At 43.9% G+C, this 18,046-nt stretch overlaps 1 protein-coding gene across 5 annotated transcripts in view; it reads left to right on the forward strand.

Annotated features, from left to right (window-relative positions):
* nfrkb (nuclear factor related to kappaB binding protein) overlaps positions 1-18,046 on the forward strand; it is a 151,277-nt gene that overhangs the window by 100,774 nt on the left and 32,457 nt on the right. For 3 of the 5 annotated variants that reach the window (XM_072592997.1, XM_072592998.1, XM_072593000.1), the window contains exons 21-23: positions 4,643-4,913; positions 5,994-6,191; positions 14,586-15,305. In XM_072592997.1, coding sequence (XP_072449098.1) covers positions 4,643-4,913; positions 5,994-6,191; positions 14,586-15,305 — 1,189 coding nt within the window. The remainder of the gene's footprint in view (positions 1-4,642; positions 4,914-5,993; positions 6,192-14,585; positions 15,306-18,046) is intronic. The other 2 variants (XM_072593001.1, XM_072592999.1) reach the window with 2 other exon arrangements.

The raw sequence follows: 18,046 nt of genomic DNA on the forward strand, positions 1-18,046 counted from the left end.
AGGAGAGGATTGGCAAAATGATTCTGGGCAGGAATGAAAGGAACAGGGTGGTCATTATGGGGGACTCTAACTTCCCCAACATTAACTGGAAATGCTCACAAGCTCTAGTACGTCGAATGGATCAGTTTTTGTCCAGTGTGTGCAGGAGGGTTTACTGACACAGTATGTCGAAAGGCCAACAAAAGGGGAGGCTACACTGGATCTGGTACTTGGTAATAAACCAGGCCAGGTGGTAGCTGAGCACTTTGGAGAGAGTGACCGTAATTCAGTTACGTTTAGTTTAGCAATGGAAAGTGATAGGTTCATGCCACAGGACAAGAGTTATAGATGAAGGAAGGGCAATTATAATGCGATTAGGCAAAACTTAGGAGGCATAGAATATGGTAGAAAAATGCAGGAGATGGGGACAATGGAAATGTGGAGCTGGTTTAAGGAACAGATATTGCGTGTCCTTGATAGGTATGTCCCTGTCAGGCAGGGAGGAAGTGATAAGGTAAGGGAACTGTGGTTTACTAAAGAAATTGTATCTCTTGTTAAGCAAAATAGGGGGGGCTTATGTGACGTTGAGATGGGATGGTTTAGGTGAGGCGATGGAGAGTTACAGATTAGCTAGGAAAGACTTAGAGAGTTAAGAGGAGCAAGAAGGGGACATGAGCAGTCTTTAGCAGGTAGAATAAAGGAGAACCCTAAAGCTTTCTATCGGTATGTGAGGAATAAGAGGATGACCAGTCAAAGACATAAGGAGAAGTTGTGTGTGGACCCTGTGGAGATTGGAGAGGTGCTATACAAATATTTCTAATCGGTTTTCACTCAAGAAAAGGAGAATACTGTCGGGGAGAAGACTGCGATACAGGCTATAAGACTTGAAAGGGATTGAGGTTAGTAAGGAGGAGGTGTTATCAATTCTAGAATGTGTGAAAGTAGATAAGTCCCCTGTGCTGGATGGGATTTATCCGAGGATTCTTTGGGAAGCTAGGGAGAAGATGGCGGAGCCTTTGGTCTTGATCTTTGAGTTGTCATTGTCTACAGGTTTAGTACCAGAGAACTGGAGGATTGCAAATGTTGTGCCCTTGTTCGACAATAGCAGCAGAGATGACCGAGGTAATTATAGACCAGTGAGCTTTGTGTCTGTTGTAGGAAAAATTTTGGAAAGTATTTTAAGAGATAGGATTTATAATCATCTAGCAAGCAACAATTTGATTGCAGATAGTCGACATGGTTTCGTCAAGGGCAGGTCATGTCTCACAAATGTCATTGAGTTTTTTCAGATTGTGACCAAGATGAGGATAGGGCAGTTGACGAGGTTTACATGGACTTCAGTAAAGCCTTTGATAAGGTTGCACATGGTAGACTTTTGGAAAAGATGCAGAGGCATGGGATTGAGGGTGATTTAGCATTTTGGATTAGGAACTGGCTTTCTGAAAGAAGGCCAGTGGTGGTTGATGAAAAATATTCAGCCTGGAGGCCGGTTATTAGTGGTGGGCCAAAGGATCTGTTTTGTCATTTTTATGAATGACTTGGACACAGGCATAGGTGGATGGGTTAGTAAGTTTACAGATGACACTAAAGTCGGTGGAGTTGTGGACAGTTTGGAAGAATGTTACAGGTTGCAGGGGGACATGGATAAGCTGCAGAATTGGGCTGAACAGTGGCAAATGGAGTTCAATGCAACTAAATATGAGGTGATTCACTTTGGGAAGAATAACAGGAAGGCAGAATACTGGGACAATGGAAAGATTCTTGGTAGTGTGGATGTGCAGAGGGATCTTGGTGTCCATGTACATAGATCCCTGAAAGTTACCACCCAGGTTGATAGTGCTGTTAAGAAGGTATACGGTGTGTTACTGGCAGAGGGATTGAGTTCTGGAGCCTTGATGTCATGCTGCAACTGTATAAAACGCCTCACTTGGAATATTGTGTACAGTTCTGGTCACCCCATTACAGGAAGGATGTGGAAGCATTGGAAAAGGTGCAGAGGAGATTTACCAGGATGTTGCCTGGCCTGGAGGGAATGTCTTATGAGGAAAGGCTGAGGGACTTGGGTCTGTTCTCATTGGAGAGGGGAAGGCTAAGAGGGGATTTGATAGTGACAATCAAGATGATCAGAGGATTAGAGTGAGAGTCTTTTTCCCAGAATGATGACGTCAGCTTGTACGAGAGAGCATAGCTGCAAGTTGAGGGGTGATAGATTTAAGACAGATGTCAGAGGCAGGTTCTTTACTCAGAGAGTGATAAAGATGTGGAATGCCCTGTCTGCCAATGTAGTTAACTCAGCCACATTCGGGAGATTTAAACAGTCCTTGGATAAGCACATGGATGGAATAGTGTAGGGGGATGAACTTAAATTAGTTCACATGTCGGCACAACATCGAGGGCTGAAGGGCCTGTTCTGCGCTGTGTTGATTGATGTTCTATGTTCTATCAATGATAGGAATATCTCAGCAAGGGGCCCAGGAATCTCTTCCCTTGCTTCCCACAGAATTTTGCGGAACACCTGATGAGGTCTCAGAGATTTAACCACTTTCATGCTTTTTGGATATCCACCACCTCTGTAATATGGATATTTTTCAAGTTGTTGCTATTTCTTTCCCCGAGTTCTCTATCTTCCATATCCTTCTCCACAGTAAACACTAATGCAACATATTTGTTTAGTATCTCCACCACTTCCTGTGATTCCATAAATGGGTGGCCTTGCTGATCTTTAAGGGGCCCTATTCTCTCCCTTAGTTACCCTTTTGTCCTTAATGTATTTGTAGAATCCCTTTGGATTCTCCTTAACCCTATTTGCCAAACCTATATCAATCCTCTTTTTGACCTCCTGGTTTCCCTCTTAAGTAAGCTTCTACTTAATACTCTTCTAGAGATTCAATCAATGCAGTCTATAACTGACATATGCTTCCTTCCCAGTCTTGACCAAAATCTCAATTTCTCTAGTCATCCAGCATTCCCTTCACCGAACAACCTGACCCTTCACCATCACAGGAAGGGTCACTGGACTCAGGTTATCTTATTTTTGAAGTTTTTCCATTTTCCAGCTGTCCCTTCACCTGCAAATGTCCTCCCCCAATCAACTTTAGAAAGTATTTGCTAATACCGTCAAAATTGGCCTTCCGGCAATTTAAAACTTTAACTTTTAGATTCAGTCTATCTTTTTCTATCACTGATTTAAGACTAATAAAATTATAATGGCTTGCTCCAAAGTATTCCCCCACTGACACCTCAATCACATGCCCTGCCTTATTTCCCAAGAGGAGGTCAAGTTTTGCTTCTTCTCTAGTAGGTACTGAATCAGAAAATTTTCTCATACACACTTTGTAAATTCTTCTCCAACTAAACCCTTAACACTCTGGCAGCCCCAGTCTATGTTTGGAAAGTTAAAAGCCCCTACTGTAACCACCCTATTATTCTTACAGTTAACTGAGATCTCTTTACAAATTTGTTTCTCAATTTTGACAATTAGGGTTCGATAGCACCATCTCAGTAAGGTGTCTTAATTCTCAATTCTATCCAAATAGAATTGGCTGGACGTACTCCCAGGGATATCTTCCCTAAGTACAGCCATAATGTTATCCCTAATCACCGCCCCCTCCTCTTTGCCCCCTTTCTATCGTTCCTTTAACATCTATGGGCGGCACGGTGGCACAGTGGTTAACACTGCTGCCTCACAGCACCTGAGACCCGGGTTCAGTTCCCGCCTCAGGTGACTGACTGTGTGGAGTTTGCACGTTCTCCCCGTGTCTGCGTGGGTTTCCTCCGGGTGCTCCGGTTTCCTCCCACAGTCCAAAGATGTGCAGGGTCAGGTGAATTGGCCATGCTAAATTGCCCGTAGTGTTAGGTAAGGGGTAAGTGTAGGGGTATGGGTGGGTTGCGCTTCGGCGGGTCGGTGTGGACTTGTTGGGCTGAAGGGCCTGTTTCCACACTGTAATGTAAATCTAATCTATAACCTGGAACATTAAGCTGCCAGTTCTGTCCATCCCTGAGCTATGTCTCTGTAATCACCTGTAAAACAAATTAGAGAGAATGTTGCTCACCATCATCTTCCCAGGGCAATTGGGGATGGGCAGTGAATTCGGGTCTTGTCAACAGCACCTTCATCCTGTAAACTAGGTCAGTGGATGACACAGTTGCCAGGAAATCAGAAGATTGTGAATTCTGACTTTTCCCAATATTTGAGCACAGAAATCTAGGCTGATCCTCCCAGTGCAGTATTGAGTGCTGCAGTGTTGAAGCAGCTGATCTGTGCATGAGAAATTGAAATCAAAGCTCTATCTGCCCTCTTGAAAATGTCAAGATCTAATGACACAATTCCAAGACTAGTGGGAGAGTTCTCTTTGGTGTCCTGGCTATTAATTATCAATCAATGAACATCTTTGAATGTATGATTTGATCATTGCTGTTTAATGTGCACAATTTCCAACATTATAATAACGACTGCACTTCAAAAGTTCATCATTGTCTGCTGAGTCCCTTAAGAAATAATGAGGTTATGAAAGATGCTATGAATTGTACGTCTTTTTCAGTTCTGGGTAAATAGTGAAAGAATGGGATAGTGAGGTTTGAGATGTATGGACTGCCCTTAGTCACATTTGTCAGAAACAAAGTTTACTACTGTTTCATCTGAAGAGTTTCTACTTCTTTGCAGTGTTTTGTTAGTGTCCTCGCCTACAATGCCTCAGCTTGGGAACCTTTTATCTGGAACACAGCCAGGACAATACACCGGGCCGCAGACTCCAGCTCGGATCCTGTCGCAGTCTGTCGCTGCTCCTCTGCCCCAGGTCCGGGTAGTCTCTGCTCAGCAAGGCTTAACTTCCACTTCGCATCAAACTTCTGTCGTACAACAAGTCCAACAACATCAACATCAGATGCGGCTACCAGCGGTCACAGCAGCAGCTCACACTAAGGTACTGCCTCAGGTAAGGAGCAGGTACGCAGCTTGCTGTGCCCTGCAATTTGTGGACATGCTTACTTGGAGTATACAAGTGTTCCCAAACAAAGTTAATTTAATCTATTTTGGAGTTGATGTTGGCATTAAGAGGTGAATGTTGGGATTTACTTTTCTAGGATTAGAAAATACAGCACTGTACAGCCCCCCGCGCCTGCCAAAGCTTTACCAGCAGTCACTGTTCAACTTGCTTTCACCCTATTCCTTTGTGTGTTTTTTTATATTAATACTTTTCAAATGTTTATCCAATTCTGCTTTTAAAATATGCTATCTCCTTTGTTCCAATAAAATTATTGCTTTTCCCAAAGATTTCCGGTTTCTCTGCTTTGAACTTTATCTGTTCAATTTCTGCTTTCTCTACAGAACTTTTTGTCCTTGTGCAACTTTCTGCAATCACCTTTCAAATTGCCATGCTATTTTAGTTACTATCATCAAACTGCAAAGTGACCTGTGTTATGCCTGTGTCTAAAATCCTTCTGTAACTGGAAGATGAAGGATATGATTCCTGGGCACCCTGCTACGTACACTCTGCCATCTCGATATTCATTTACTTCTACTGTTCTTTTTGTTTCCTCTCCAAATGGCTATATTCCTCTTAGTATTACATACTCCCATTTCTTTAACATGGTTGAGTGTATTTTGAGCAAGTGGCAGGAAACCCTCAATGAATATATTGCGCAGCATCTTATTCAAGGTTATATTGAACTGACAGGGCACCGGATTGGAATTCTCTGCCTTACAGGTTGAACATCCGAATGAACAATTTGTTGGATGTTACTATATATGAGAGGCTCTCCATGGTTTCATTTTATTTCTAACATATGATAATGTCTTTGGGGAGAATATGCCACGAGAACAGAGGAACAGCTACAGCATTAGCATGTCTTAGAGTGATCTTATTATTCACAACAGGACTGAATGGGCTGCTTCAGATTGGAATAGTGTTGGAGGTGGCAGTGTGTCTAGAGTGTGACATATTTAAACCGTCCAAGTAGTCGTGAATTTTTACGAATGCAAGATGGGTTTTCTGATTCTGTAATAATTCTTGCAGTCTATTCTGACGGTGCCGGTGAAGGCTCAGTCTGGTGCCAGTACTGTGCACATCCAGCAGGGCTCTGCAAAAAGCAATCTGACAGTGGCTGGAATCAGCACTGCTTCCAAAACCGTGTCCAGCACATTGAACAGTACCACATCCAGCTCCCCCAGCATCATCATACAGAGTGTAGCTGGGCAAAGCATCATGAGACAGGTAGGTACAGGAACAGCAAACCTTTGCTCGGATTGGGTTGTGGAGGGAGGAAGGGTGGGGGGCACATTGTTGGGGATATTGTTTTCTGGTGACATTGCTGGCCATTACATTTTCCTTCTTTTATTGTGAATCCTGTATTGCAGACTGGAGCTTTAGCGTACCAGAGTTTTTAATGTTCCCTTTTCTGATATCTTCAGTAACCAGGTCTTTGTTCCCATCAGCTGAATCAGTTACTATTGCATACATTTGGAGAGTTTGAATATTACTAAGCTAAAGAAGGTTCAGAAGAGATTCACTAGGATATTGCCTGGAATGAAGGGTTTGTGTTATAAGGAGAGTGTGGATAAGCTGGGACTTTTTTCATGGGAGCGTGGGAGTTTTATAAACCTTAGAGGTTTATAAAATCATGAAGAGTATAGATAAGATGAATGGCATTTCCTTAGGGTTGTCTTTTCCAAGGGTTGGGGATTTCAAGATTAGGGGTTACGTTTTTAAGGTGAGAGGAGAAAGATTTTAAAAAGACGTGAGGGGTAGTTTTTATTTAAAAGAGAACGATTTGTGAATGTAATGAACTTCTAGAGAAAGTGGTTGATGTGGGTACAGTTATAGGGTTTAAACGTATTTTGATTAGTACATGATTAAAAATGTTTGGAGGGATATTGGCCAAGCACAGGCAGTGGGACTAGTTTACTTTGGGTCTCTGGTCGGCTTGGACTGGTTGGACCAAAGGGTCTGTTTCCAGAGAAGGATTCAGAAACCTGGATAATTGGGGCACATTCTGGGGTAGGTGGGACTTCTACAAACAAGGTGGTCGACACCTGAACTGGAGGTGTATCAATATCCTTGGGGGGATGTTTGCTAGTGCTCTTTGAGAGGGTTGAAACTAATTCAGCTGGGCCTGGGAACCTGAATTGTAGCTCCAGTGTACAGGAGGTTGAGAGTAGTGAAGTCATAAGGTTTCAGGAATGTACCAGCAGGCAGGAAGGCGGGTTGAATTGTATCTGCTTCAATGCCAGGAGCATCCAGAATAAGATGGGTGAACTTACAGCATAGGTAGGTACGCTGCTCGTTGGATGCTGCCTGAACTGCTGTGCTCTTCCAGCACCACTAATCCAGCATAGGTGGGTACCTGGGACTTGGATGTGATAGCCATTTCAGAGATATTGATAGAGCAGGGGCAGGAATGGTTGTTGCAGGTTCTGAGGATTAGATGTTTCAGTAAAAACAGAGAAGGTGGTAAAAGAGGGGGAGGTGTGGCATTGTTAATCAATGTTGGCAGGAAGGATGTTTGATGAGGTCTTGACTACTGAGGTAGTATAGGCTGAGGTTAGATCCAGGAAAGGAGAGGTGACCCTGTTGGGAGTTTTCTACAGGGCTCTGAAAAATTCCAGAGATGTACAGGAAGGGATTGCAAAGATGCTTCTGGATAGGAGTGAAAGTAACAGGGTTTTGTTATGGAGGAGTTTAACTTTCGTAACATTGACTAGAAATAATGTAGTGCGAGTACCTTAGGTCAGTTTTTGTCCAATGTGTGCAGGAGGCTTTCCTGACACAGTATATAGATAGGCCAACAAGTGGTGAGACCACATTGGATTTGGGACAATGAACCGGGCCAGGTTTTAGATTTGGAGGTAGGTGAGCACTTTGATGATAGTGACCACAATCGGTTAAGTTTGCTTTAGCGATGGAAAGGTATAGATATATATCGTAGGGCAGAAGTTATAGCTGGGAGTAAGGCAATTGAGATATAATGAGGCAAGATTGAGGATGCAGAGGATAGAAAAGAAATCTGTAGGGGTTGGGCACAATTGAAATGTGGAGCTTGTTCAAGGAACACTACTGCGTGTTCTCAATAAGTATGTACCTGTCAGGGAGGAAGTGGCCAAGCAAGGGAACTGTGGTTTAGGAAAGAAGTTGAATGTCTGTTCAAGAGGAATAAGGAGGCTTATGTAAAGATGAGATGGGAAGGCTCAGTTAGGGCCCTTGAGTGTTACAAGTTAGCGAGGAAGGACCTAAAGAGAGAGCTAAGAAGAGCCAGGAGGGGACATGAGAAGTCTTTGGCAAGTGGGATCAAGGAAACCCTAAAGCTTTCTATAGCTATATCAGGAATAAAAGAATGATGAGAGTAAGATTAGGACCTGTCAAGGACAGTAGTGAGAAGTTGTGCGTGGAGTCAGACGAAATAGGAGAGGGACTAAATGAATTTTTTTTGTCAGTATTCATACTGAGAAAAGACAATGTTGTCGAGGAGAATACTGGGATACAGGCTATTAGACAATACAGGATTGAGGTTCATAAGGAGGAGGTATTAGCAATTCTGGAAAATGTGAAAATAGCTAAGTCTCCTGGGCCAGATGGGATTTATTCCAGGATTCTCTGGGAAGCCAGGGAGGAGATTGCAGAGCTTTTGGCTTTGATCTTTTTGTCGACAGGAATAATTCCAGAAGACTGGAGGATTGCACATGTTGTTCCCTTGTTCATTTTTAGACAATGCTGTTAATTATAGACCAGTGACGCCTACTTCGGTTATGGGTAAAGTGTTGGAAAGGACTATAAGAGATAAGATTTACAGTCATCTAGAATGGAATAATTTGATTAGGGATAGTCAACACAGATTTGTGAAGTGTAGGTCGTGCCTCACAAACCTTGTTGAGTTCTTTAAGAAGGTGACCAAACAGGAGGATGAGGTTAAAGCGGTTGATGTGGTATGTTTGGATTTCAGTAAGGTGTTTGAGAAGGTTCCTCACGGTAGGCTATTGCAGAAAATACAGAGGCATAGGATTGAGGATGATTTAGTAGTTTGGATCAGAAATTGACTAACTGAAAGAAGATTTAGGGTGGCAGTTGATGGGAAATGTTCATCCTGCAGATCAGTAAATGGAGTTTAATGCGGAAAACTGTGAGGTGATTCACTTTGGAAGGAGTAACTGGAATACAGAATCCTGGGCTAATGGTAAGATTCTTGATAGTGTAGATGAGTACTGAGATCTCGGTGTCTGTGCGCATAGATCTCAGAAAGTTACTACTCAGGTTAATAAGATTGTTAAGTAGGCATACAGTGTAGAAAATAAACATTACAGCACAGTATAGGCCTTTTGGCCCTTGATATTGCACTGACCTGTGGAACCAATTTGAAGTCCATCTAACCTTCACTATTCAATTTTTATCCATATCTTTATCCAATGACCATTTAAATGCTCTTAAAGTTGGCGATTCTACTACTGTTGCAGGCAGTACCTTCCATGTCCCTACTATTCAGAGTAAAGAAACTACCTCTGACATCTGTCCTATATCTGTCACCCCTCAACTTAAAGCTATGCCCCCTTGTGCTAGCCATCACCATCCAAGGAAAAAGGCATACACCCTCTGATCATCTTATATGTCTCAGTTATGTCTCAACCTCCTTCTCTATAACGAAAACAGTCTCAAGTCCCTCAACCTTTCCTCATAAGACCTTCCCTTCATACCAGGCAACATCCGAGTGCGGCACGGTGGCACAGTGGTTAGCACTGCTGCCTCACAGCGCCGGAGACCCGGGTTCAATTCCCGCCTCAGGCGACTGACTGTGTGGAGTTTGCACGTTCTCCCCGTGTCTGCGTGGGTTTCCTCCGGGTGCTCCAGTTTCCTCCCACAGTCCAAAGGTGAATTGGCCTGCTAAATTGCCCATAGTGTTAGGTAAGGGGTAAATGTAGGGGTATGGGTGGGTTGCACTTCGGCGGGTCGGTGTGGACTTGTTGGGCCGAAGAGCCTGTTTCCACACTGTAAAGTAATCTAATCTAATCTAATCTAAATCTCCTCTGAACCCTTGCTAAAGCTTCCACATCCTGCCCATAATGCAGTGACCAGAACCGTATACAATACTCCAAGTGCAGGCCGTACCAGAGCTTTGTGCTGCTGCACCATGACCTCATGGCTGCAAAACTCAATCCCTCTACCAATAAAAACTAACACATCGTATGCCTTCTTAAAAGTCCTATCAATCTGAGTGGCAACTTTCAGGGATCTTTGTACATGGACATCGAGATCTCTGTTCATCTACACTGCCAAGAATCTTACCATTACTCTTCATTCCTGTTGCTTCATCCAAACTGAATTGACTCACACTTTTCCACATTAAACTCCATTTGCCACCTCTCAGCCCAGCTCTGCAGCTTATCTATGTCCCGCTGCAACCAACAATGTCCTTCGACACTATCCACAACTCCACCGACCTTTGTGTCAACTGCAAATTTGCTAACCCATCCTTTTACTCCCTCATCCAGGTCATTTATAAAAACAGCAGTGGCACCAAAATGGATCCTTGCGGTACACCACTAGTAACTAAACTCCAGGATGAACATTTCCCATCAACTACCACCCTCTGTCTTCTTTTTCAGCTAGGCAATTTCTGATCCAAACCACGAAAACACCCGCAATCCCATGTCTCCGTATTTTGTGCAATAGCCTACTGTGGGGAACCTTATCCCCACAGTAGGCTGTGGGGCCTTACTGAAGTCCATATACACCACATCAACCACTTTACCCTCATCCACCTGTTGTGTCACCTTCTCAAAGAACTCAATAAAGTTTGTGAGGCACGACTTACCCTTCACAAAACCATGTTGACTATCCATTATCACCGTACTCATTTCTAGATGATTATAAATTCTATCTCTTATAACCTTTTCCAACACTTTACCCTCAGCCGAAGTACTGGTCTATAATTACCAGGGTTGTCTCTGTTCTCCTTCTTGAACAAGGAGACAACATTTGCTATCCTCCAGTCTTCTGGCATTATTCCTGTAGACAATGACGACATAGAGATCAAAGCTAAAGGCTCTGCAATCTCCTTCCGAGCTTCCCAGAGAATCCTAGGATAAATCCCATCTGGCCCACAGAGTGTATCTATTTTCATACTTCCAGAATTGCTAACACCTCCTCCTTATGAACCTCAATCCCATCTAGTCTAGTAGCCTGTATTCTCCTCGACAACATTGTCTTTATCCAGTGTAAATACTGATGAAAAATATTCATTTCATGTTTCCCCATTTCCTCGGACTCCATGCGCAACTTCCCACTATACTGTCCTTGATTGGCCCTAATCTTATTCCAGTCATTCTTTTATGTCTGACATAGCTATTGAAAGCTTTATAGTTTTCATTGATCCTATATGACAGCAACTTCTCATGTCCCCTCCTGGCTCTGAGCTGTCTCTTTAGGTCTTTCCTGGTTAACTTGCAACTCTCAAACACCCTCACTGAGCCTTCACGTCTCATCCTAACATGAGCCTCAGTCTTCCTCATGACAAGAGTTTCAACTTCTTTAGTAAACCACGGCTCCCTCACTTGACCACTTCCTCCCTTCCTGACTAGTTTCATGCTCATCAAGGACACGCAGTAGCTGTTCCTTGAGTGTGCTCCACATTTCAATTCTGCCCATCCCCTGCACTTTACTTCCTCATCCTATGTATCCTAAATCTTGCCTAATCGCATCATAATTGCCTTTCCCCCAGCTATAATTCTTGCCCTGTGGTATGTGCCTATTCCTTTCCATTACTAAAGTAAACACAACCAAATTGTGGTCACTATCACCAAAGTGCTCACCTAACTCCAAATCTAACACCTGGCCGGGTTCATACCCAGAACCAAATCCAATGTAGCCTCGCCCCTTGTTGGCCTGTCTACATACTGTGTCAGGAAACCCACCTGAACACATTGGACAAAAACTGACCCATCTAAAGTTCTCGAACTATAGTATTTCCAGTCAATGTTAGGAAAGTTAAAGACCCCATAACAATTACTCTGCTACTCTCACTCCTATCCAGAATTATCTTTGCAATTTTTTCCTGTATATATCTGGAACTATTTGGAGGCCTATGGAACACTCCCAACAAGGTAATCTCTCCTTTCCTGTTTCTAATCTCAGCCCATACTGTCTCAGTAGACGAGTTCTGAAATGTCCTTCTGCCACTGTAATACTGTCCTTAATTAACAATGCCACATCTCCCCCTCTTTTACCGTCTTCTCTGTTCTTACTGAAACATCTAAATCCTGTCCCTGTTCTATCCATGTCTCTGAAATGGCCACAACATCAAAGTCCTAGGTACCAACCCATGCTGCGAGTTCACCCAACTTAAACCGGATGCTCCTGGCATTGAAGTAGACACACGTCAAGCACCTTCCTGATTGCCGGTGCACTCTTGCAACCTTGAAATCTTATTTCTGACCTCCCTCTTCTCAACCTCCTGGACACTGGAACTACGATTTAGGTTCCCATCCTCCTGCTTAAGTAGTTTAAACCCTCCTGAGGAGCATTAGCAAATATCCCCTCCAGGATATCATTACCCCAGTGGTTCAGGTATAGACCATCCTGTTTGCAGAGGTCCTGTCTACCCCAGAATATGCCCCAATTATCCAGGTATCTGAAACCCTCCCTCCTACACCATCCCTGTAGCCAATTCCTCTCTGTCCCTCTTCCTCGCCTCGCTGGCGCATGGCATGGACAACAAACTGAAGGAAACACACCAGCCATGAGTCTCTCTCATTCCCATAGAACCTCCTATCTGTCCCCCTAACTATGGAGTCCCCAGTGACTGATGCTCTGCTCTTCTCCCACCTTCCCTTCTGAGCAACAGGGACAGACTCTGTGCCAGACACCTGTACCCCATGGCTTACCCCTGGTAAGTCATTTCCCCCCCCGCTCACCAACAGTATCCAAAAATAACAGAGGGGAACAGGGGATTCCTGTACTGTCTGCCAGTTCCCTTTTCATCCCCGACTGTAACCCGTCTACTTCTTGTATCTGAGGTGTAACTACCTCCCTGTAACTCCTCTCAATAACCCTCCTGCCTCCCAGATGATCCGAAGTTCATCCAGCTCCAGCTCCAGTTCCCTAATGTGGTTTTCGAGGAGCTGGAGTTGGGTACACTTCCCTAGATGCAGTCAGCAGGGACATTGGTGGTGACCCTTACCTCCTACATCCTACTGGAGGAGCAAGCAACTGCCCTAACATCCATTCCTATTATTCTAAATTTGCAAAGAGACTATTAAAAAATAAAAAATGAAAAGAAAACAAGTTACCTTAACAATCCAACGCACAGTACTCTTCTTTTGGTTAGAGGAGCATGAGTGGGAGATAGTGGTTCGGGTAATACAACTGCCCACTCGTATTACTTCACTTTCTCAACAGTCCCGTGTCCGCTCCTGCTCAGCGTACGCGCTGCTTATTCACAAGGTGAGTTCTTAAAACAGTGATTTGCCTTCCTGTCAGCCCCCTGGTTGTCACACCTACTCTTCTGGCTGCTAACCAAAAATATAGGGCCCCGACACTCAAGGTGTGTTAGCTTTTCATGGTAGAGGGATTGAGTTTTGGAGCCATGAGGTCATGTTGCAGCTGTACAAAACTCTAGTGTGGCTGCACTTGGAGTATTCTGATCGCCGCATTATAGGAAGGACATGGAAGCTTTGGAAAGGGTGCAGAGGAGATTTACCAGAATGTTGCCTGGTGTGAAGGGAAGATCTTACGAGAAAAGGCTGAGGGACCTGAGGCTGTTTTTGTTAGAGAAGAAGGTTGAGAGGTGACTTAATTGAGACATACAAGGTGATCAGAGAATTAAGTAGGGTGGACATTGAGAGCCTTTTTCCTCGGATGGTAATGGCTAGCATGAGGGACATTGTTTTAAATTGAGAGGTGATGGATATAGGACAGATGTCAGAGGTAGTTGCTTTACTCAGAGAGTTGTAAGTGCTTGGAACTCACTGCCTGAAACAGTAGTAGACTCGCCAACTTTAAGGGCATTTAAATGGTCATTGGATAAATATATGGATGACGATGGAATAATGTAGGTTAGATGGGCTTCAGATTGGTTTCACAGATCAGCGCAACATCAAGGCCCAAAGGGCCTGTACTGCATTGTAATGTTCTATGCTGTACGATATTCTGAGCTGTGTTTTATTGGAACCTTGTTTGCATTTCAACCCTCTGGTTTTCCAGTTACATAACCTTCTGTTCAAAGAGGACCTCAACCCAACCCTGATACAATACTGGTCCCATTGCCAGGGGGATGCAGCGGAGGCCACACTCAACTGCAATTCTGGTTAGCTGTTCAAATCACTCAAGTTCCCCATTTGAGATTGGGCATGTGATGACCGAAATTCATTCTCCTTATTTGGTATCTCCATGCCACCTTCTGGAGCTTTACATCACCTGGTAAATTGCTACTGATAACGTTGTCAAACATGTCTTGTAAAATAGCTGAATTGTGATCTGAGCATCAGATTTCAAATTAGCAGTCTGAATTTTACCAGGTTTCTGGCAGGGCTAAGATCCCCGTTTATAAGACTATCTCTGCTTCTTAAAGCTGAGAGTTGTGAATAAATGCCCGTAGTAATTGATTCGAGACTATTTTTTGTCTAGGTTGCAATTGCAGGCCAACTTGGGGTGAAGACACAGTCCAGTACTGGAATCCCACTTACAGCAACAAACATCCGGACCAAGGGCAAAGACGTTCTGCGATTAGCTCCTTCCTCTATCACCACTGACTCCAAGGGCCAGACAGTGCTTCGAATCACACAGGATATGATGGCTACACTGACCAAAGCACCAGTTACTACCGTGAAACTCACCCCAGACTTGCTGGCAGGTAAAGGCATTTCAGCCACTCTACACGTCACTCCTGCCATGCAGCCAACTGACTCCATGGTGAAAGCATCTACCAGCACCACCTCTTCCACCACATCCACAGTGGTCAAGGTTACACCAGACTTAAAAGTAACTGAGGCAAGCAGCACAGCCATCCGACTGATGCCTGCACTGGCTGTAACAGTGGCTGACCAGAAGGCGAAGGTTAGTGCTCCTCTGTCTTCAACAGATACTAAACCAGCAGCTACCATCAGACTAATGCCTGGACTAGGTGTCATTCCCAAATCAGGACAGGCCATTGCTGTGGCAACATCCAGCAAACTGTTCACTGCTGCTGGTACAATGACTTCAGCTGCAGTAACTCTGGCAACAGCAGGATCAAAGGCAATCACTAAAGTAACACCAACAGCTGGACTGCCAATCTCTATAGGAACGGGCACTGCCACAGTGAGGCAGGTTCCTGTCAGTGCAACCATGGTGTCCACAACACAGGCGGTAAGTTCAAACTATGGACCCGTTCATCCTTGGCAATTACATCTCTGCCCACAGGAAGTATTTCAGGAGGCTGAACAGCAGTGACCCATAACCATGGCAGCATGTGTTTTCCATGACATGGCTCTGTCTCATTCACCCCTCTGTACTCTCTTTCCTACATTTGGGTTATCAAATGGAAATGTTTTAAAACTCATACCTTGTTTGCAAATTTCCTTTGTTCTTTTCCCTCCCTATCTTTGTTACTTCGTCTCCCTCAAAGACCTTTTGAGATATCAAACCTCCTCCAATTTTGACCTCTTAGACATAATCAATCTGAATCACTGCACCATTGGAGGGCATGCCCTAAACTCAAGAATTTACCTTTTTGAATTTTGAATTTACTTATTTGACTTAAATTTAGCCTATCAGTCTTATTATTATTGTGTGATTCAGTGTTCAATTTTATTTGAAAAGACATCTATGAAACTTCTTGAGATATTTTCCTGTGGTAAATGGTGATATATAAATGAAATTGTTACTGTGTATATACCATTGTTACATTTCGCACTTGGTTTAGCTAAAACAAAGTGTTTAAAGTGCCATAGCACCTCCAATGCAGCATTCCCAAAGTACAAAAATGTTTCTTGGATCTTGTTTCTTGGTGTGCCACAAGTGTTGCATTTGGGGCTAAGGTACTGGATCATATAACCAGGAAGAAAGAAGTAGACTTTGCCTCATTTAAATTTTCTGGCACATCTAGCCTGTCAAAAATGTGGTAATTTTGTGCACCAGCTGCCCAGTGCAGGGATATATTCTGACTTTGGATCATTGGGCAGTGGTGAGAGTGATTGAGAGTTTGGGTAAAATAGTTAGGGGTATTCAGGGCTTTGGGGCACTTTGGTGGGAGGTGTTGGGAATACAAGGCACAATTCTTCAGACATTATTCAGTGCCCAAATGCTGGACTCTCCAACCCATAGTTTCAATCTTATTTCTGGACCCTAATAAAGATCCTTTATTTCAAGTTCAAATCCTCCATCACTCGTGTCAGTTCCATTGATTTCTCAATAGTATTGGCCAAGATCCGACAAATAAGAATTCCTCCCATTCCTTCCTCAGCTTCCTGACTTATCAGAAATATTTAATTCTGTTAGTGGTTCTGACCTGTTTAAATCCAGCTCAGATACTAGGGATAATGCCTGTGGACTGTTACCTGAATACAGAATGACATATCTACATTGGTATCCTATCATTTGGGCCCTTGAAGACAGAATCAGGGGAATATATTACTGGGAACGAAGAAATGGCAGAGGAATTAAATGGGTACTTCAGATCTGTGTTCACTGGGGAAGACACAAGCAATCTCCCTGAGGTAACAGTGGCTGAAGGACCTGAACTTAAGGGAATTTCTATTTGCCAGGATTTGGTGTTGGAGAGACTGTTAGGTCTGAAGGTTGATAAGTCTCCGGGACCTGATGGCCTGCATCCCAGGGTACTGAAGGAGGTGGATCGGGAAATCGTGGAATCGCTGGTGATTATTTTCCAGAGTTCAATAGAATCGGGGTTGGTTCCTGAGGATTGGAGGGCGGCTAATGTTGTGCCACTTTTTAAGAAGGGTGGGCGGGAGAAAGCAGGAAATTATAGACCAGTTCGTCTGACCTCAGTGGTGGGAAAGATGCTGGAGTCTATTATAAAGGATGAAATTACGGCACATCTGGATAATAGTAACAGGATAGGACAGAGTCAGCATGGATTTATGAAGGGGAAATCATGCTTGACTAATCTTCTTGAATTTTTTGAGGATGTAACTCGGAAGATGGACGAGGGAGATCCAGTGGATGTAGTGTACCTGGACTTTCAGAAAGCTTTTGATAAAGTCCCACACAAGAGGTTAGTGAGTAAAATTAGGGCGCACGGGATTGGGGGCAAAGTACTAGATTGGATAGAAAATTGGTTGGCTAATAGGAAACAAAGGGTAGTGATTAACGGCTCCATTTCGAAATGGCAGGCAGTGACCAGTGGGGTACCGCAGGGATCCGTGCTGGGACCGCAGCTTTTTACAATATATGTAAATGATATAGAAGATGGTATCAGCAATAACATTAGCAAATTTGCCGATGACACTAAGCTAGGTGGTAGGGTGAAATGTGATGAGGATGTTAGGGGATTACAGGGTGACCTGGACAAGTTAGGTGAGTGGGCAGATGCAGTTTAATGTGGATAAATGTCTGGTTATCCACTTTGGTGGCAAGAACAGGAAGGCAGATTACTACCTCAATGGTATCAAATTAGGTAAAGGGGCTGTTCAGAGAGATCTGGGTGTTCTTGTCCACCAGTCAATGAAGGCAAGCACGCAGGTACAGCAGGTCGTGAAGAAGGCTAATAGCATGCTGGCCTTCATAACAAGAGGGATTGAGTATAGAAGCAAAGAGGTGCTTCTGCAGCTGTACAGGGCCCTGGTGAGACCACACCTGGAGTACTGTGTACAGTTCTGGTCTCCAAATTTGAGGAAAGACATTCTGGCTATTGAGGGAGTGCAGCGTAGGTTCACGAGGTCAATTCCTGGAATGGCAGGATTGCCTTACACGGAAAGACTGAAGCGACTGGGCTTGTATTCCCTTGAGTTTAGAAGACTGAGAGGGGATCTGATTGAAACGTATGGGATTATGAAAGGACTGGACACTCTGGCAGGAGGGAACATATTTCCGTTGATGGGGGAGTGCCGAACCAGAGGACACAACTTAAAAATACGGGGTAGACCATT

The sequence above is a fragment of the Chiloscyllium punctatum genome, chromosome 23, assembly GCF_047496795.1.
Source record: "Chiloscyllium punctatum isolate Juve2018m chromosome 23, sChiPun1.3, whole genome shotgun sequence".
In the NCBI taxonomy this organism is placed as follows: domain Eukaryota; kingdom Metazoa; phylum Chordata; class Chondrichthyes; order Orectolobiformes; family Hemiscylliidae; genus Chiloscyllium; species Chiloscyllium punctatum.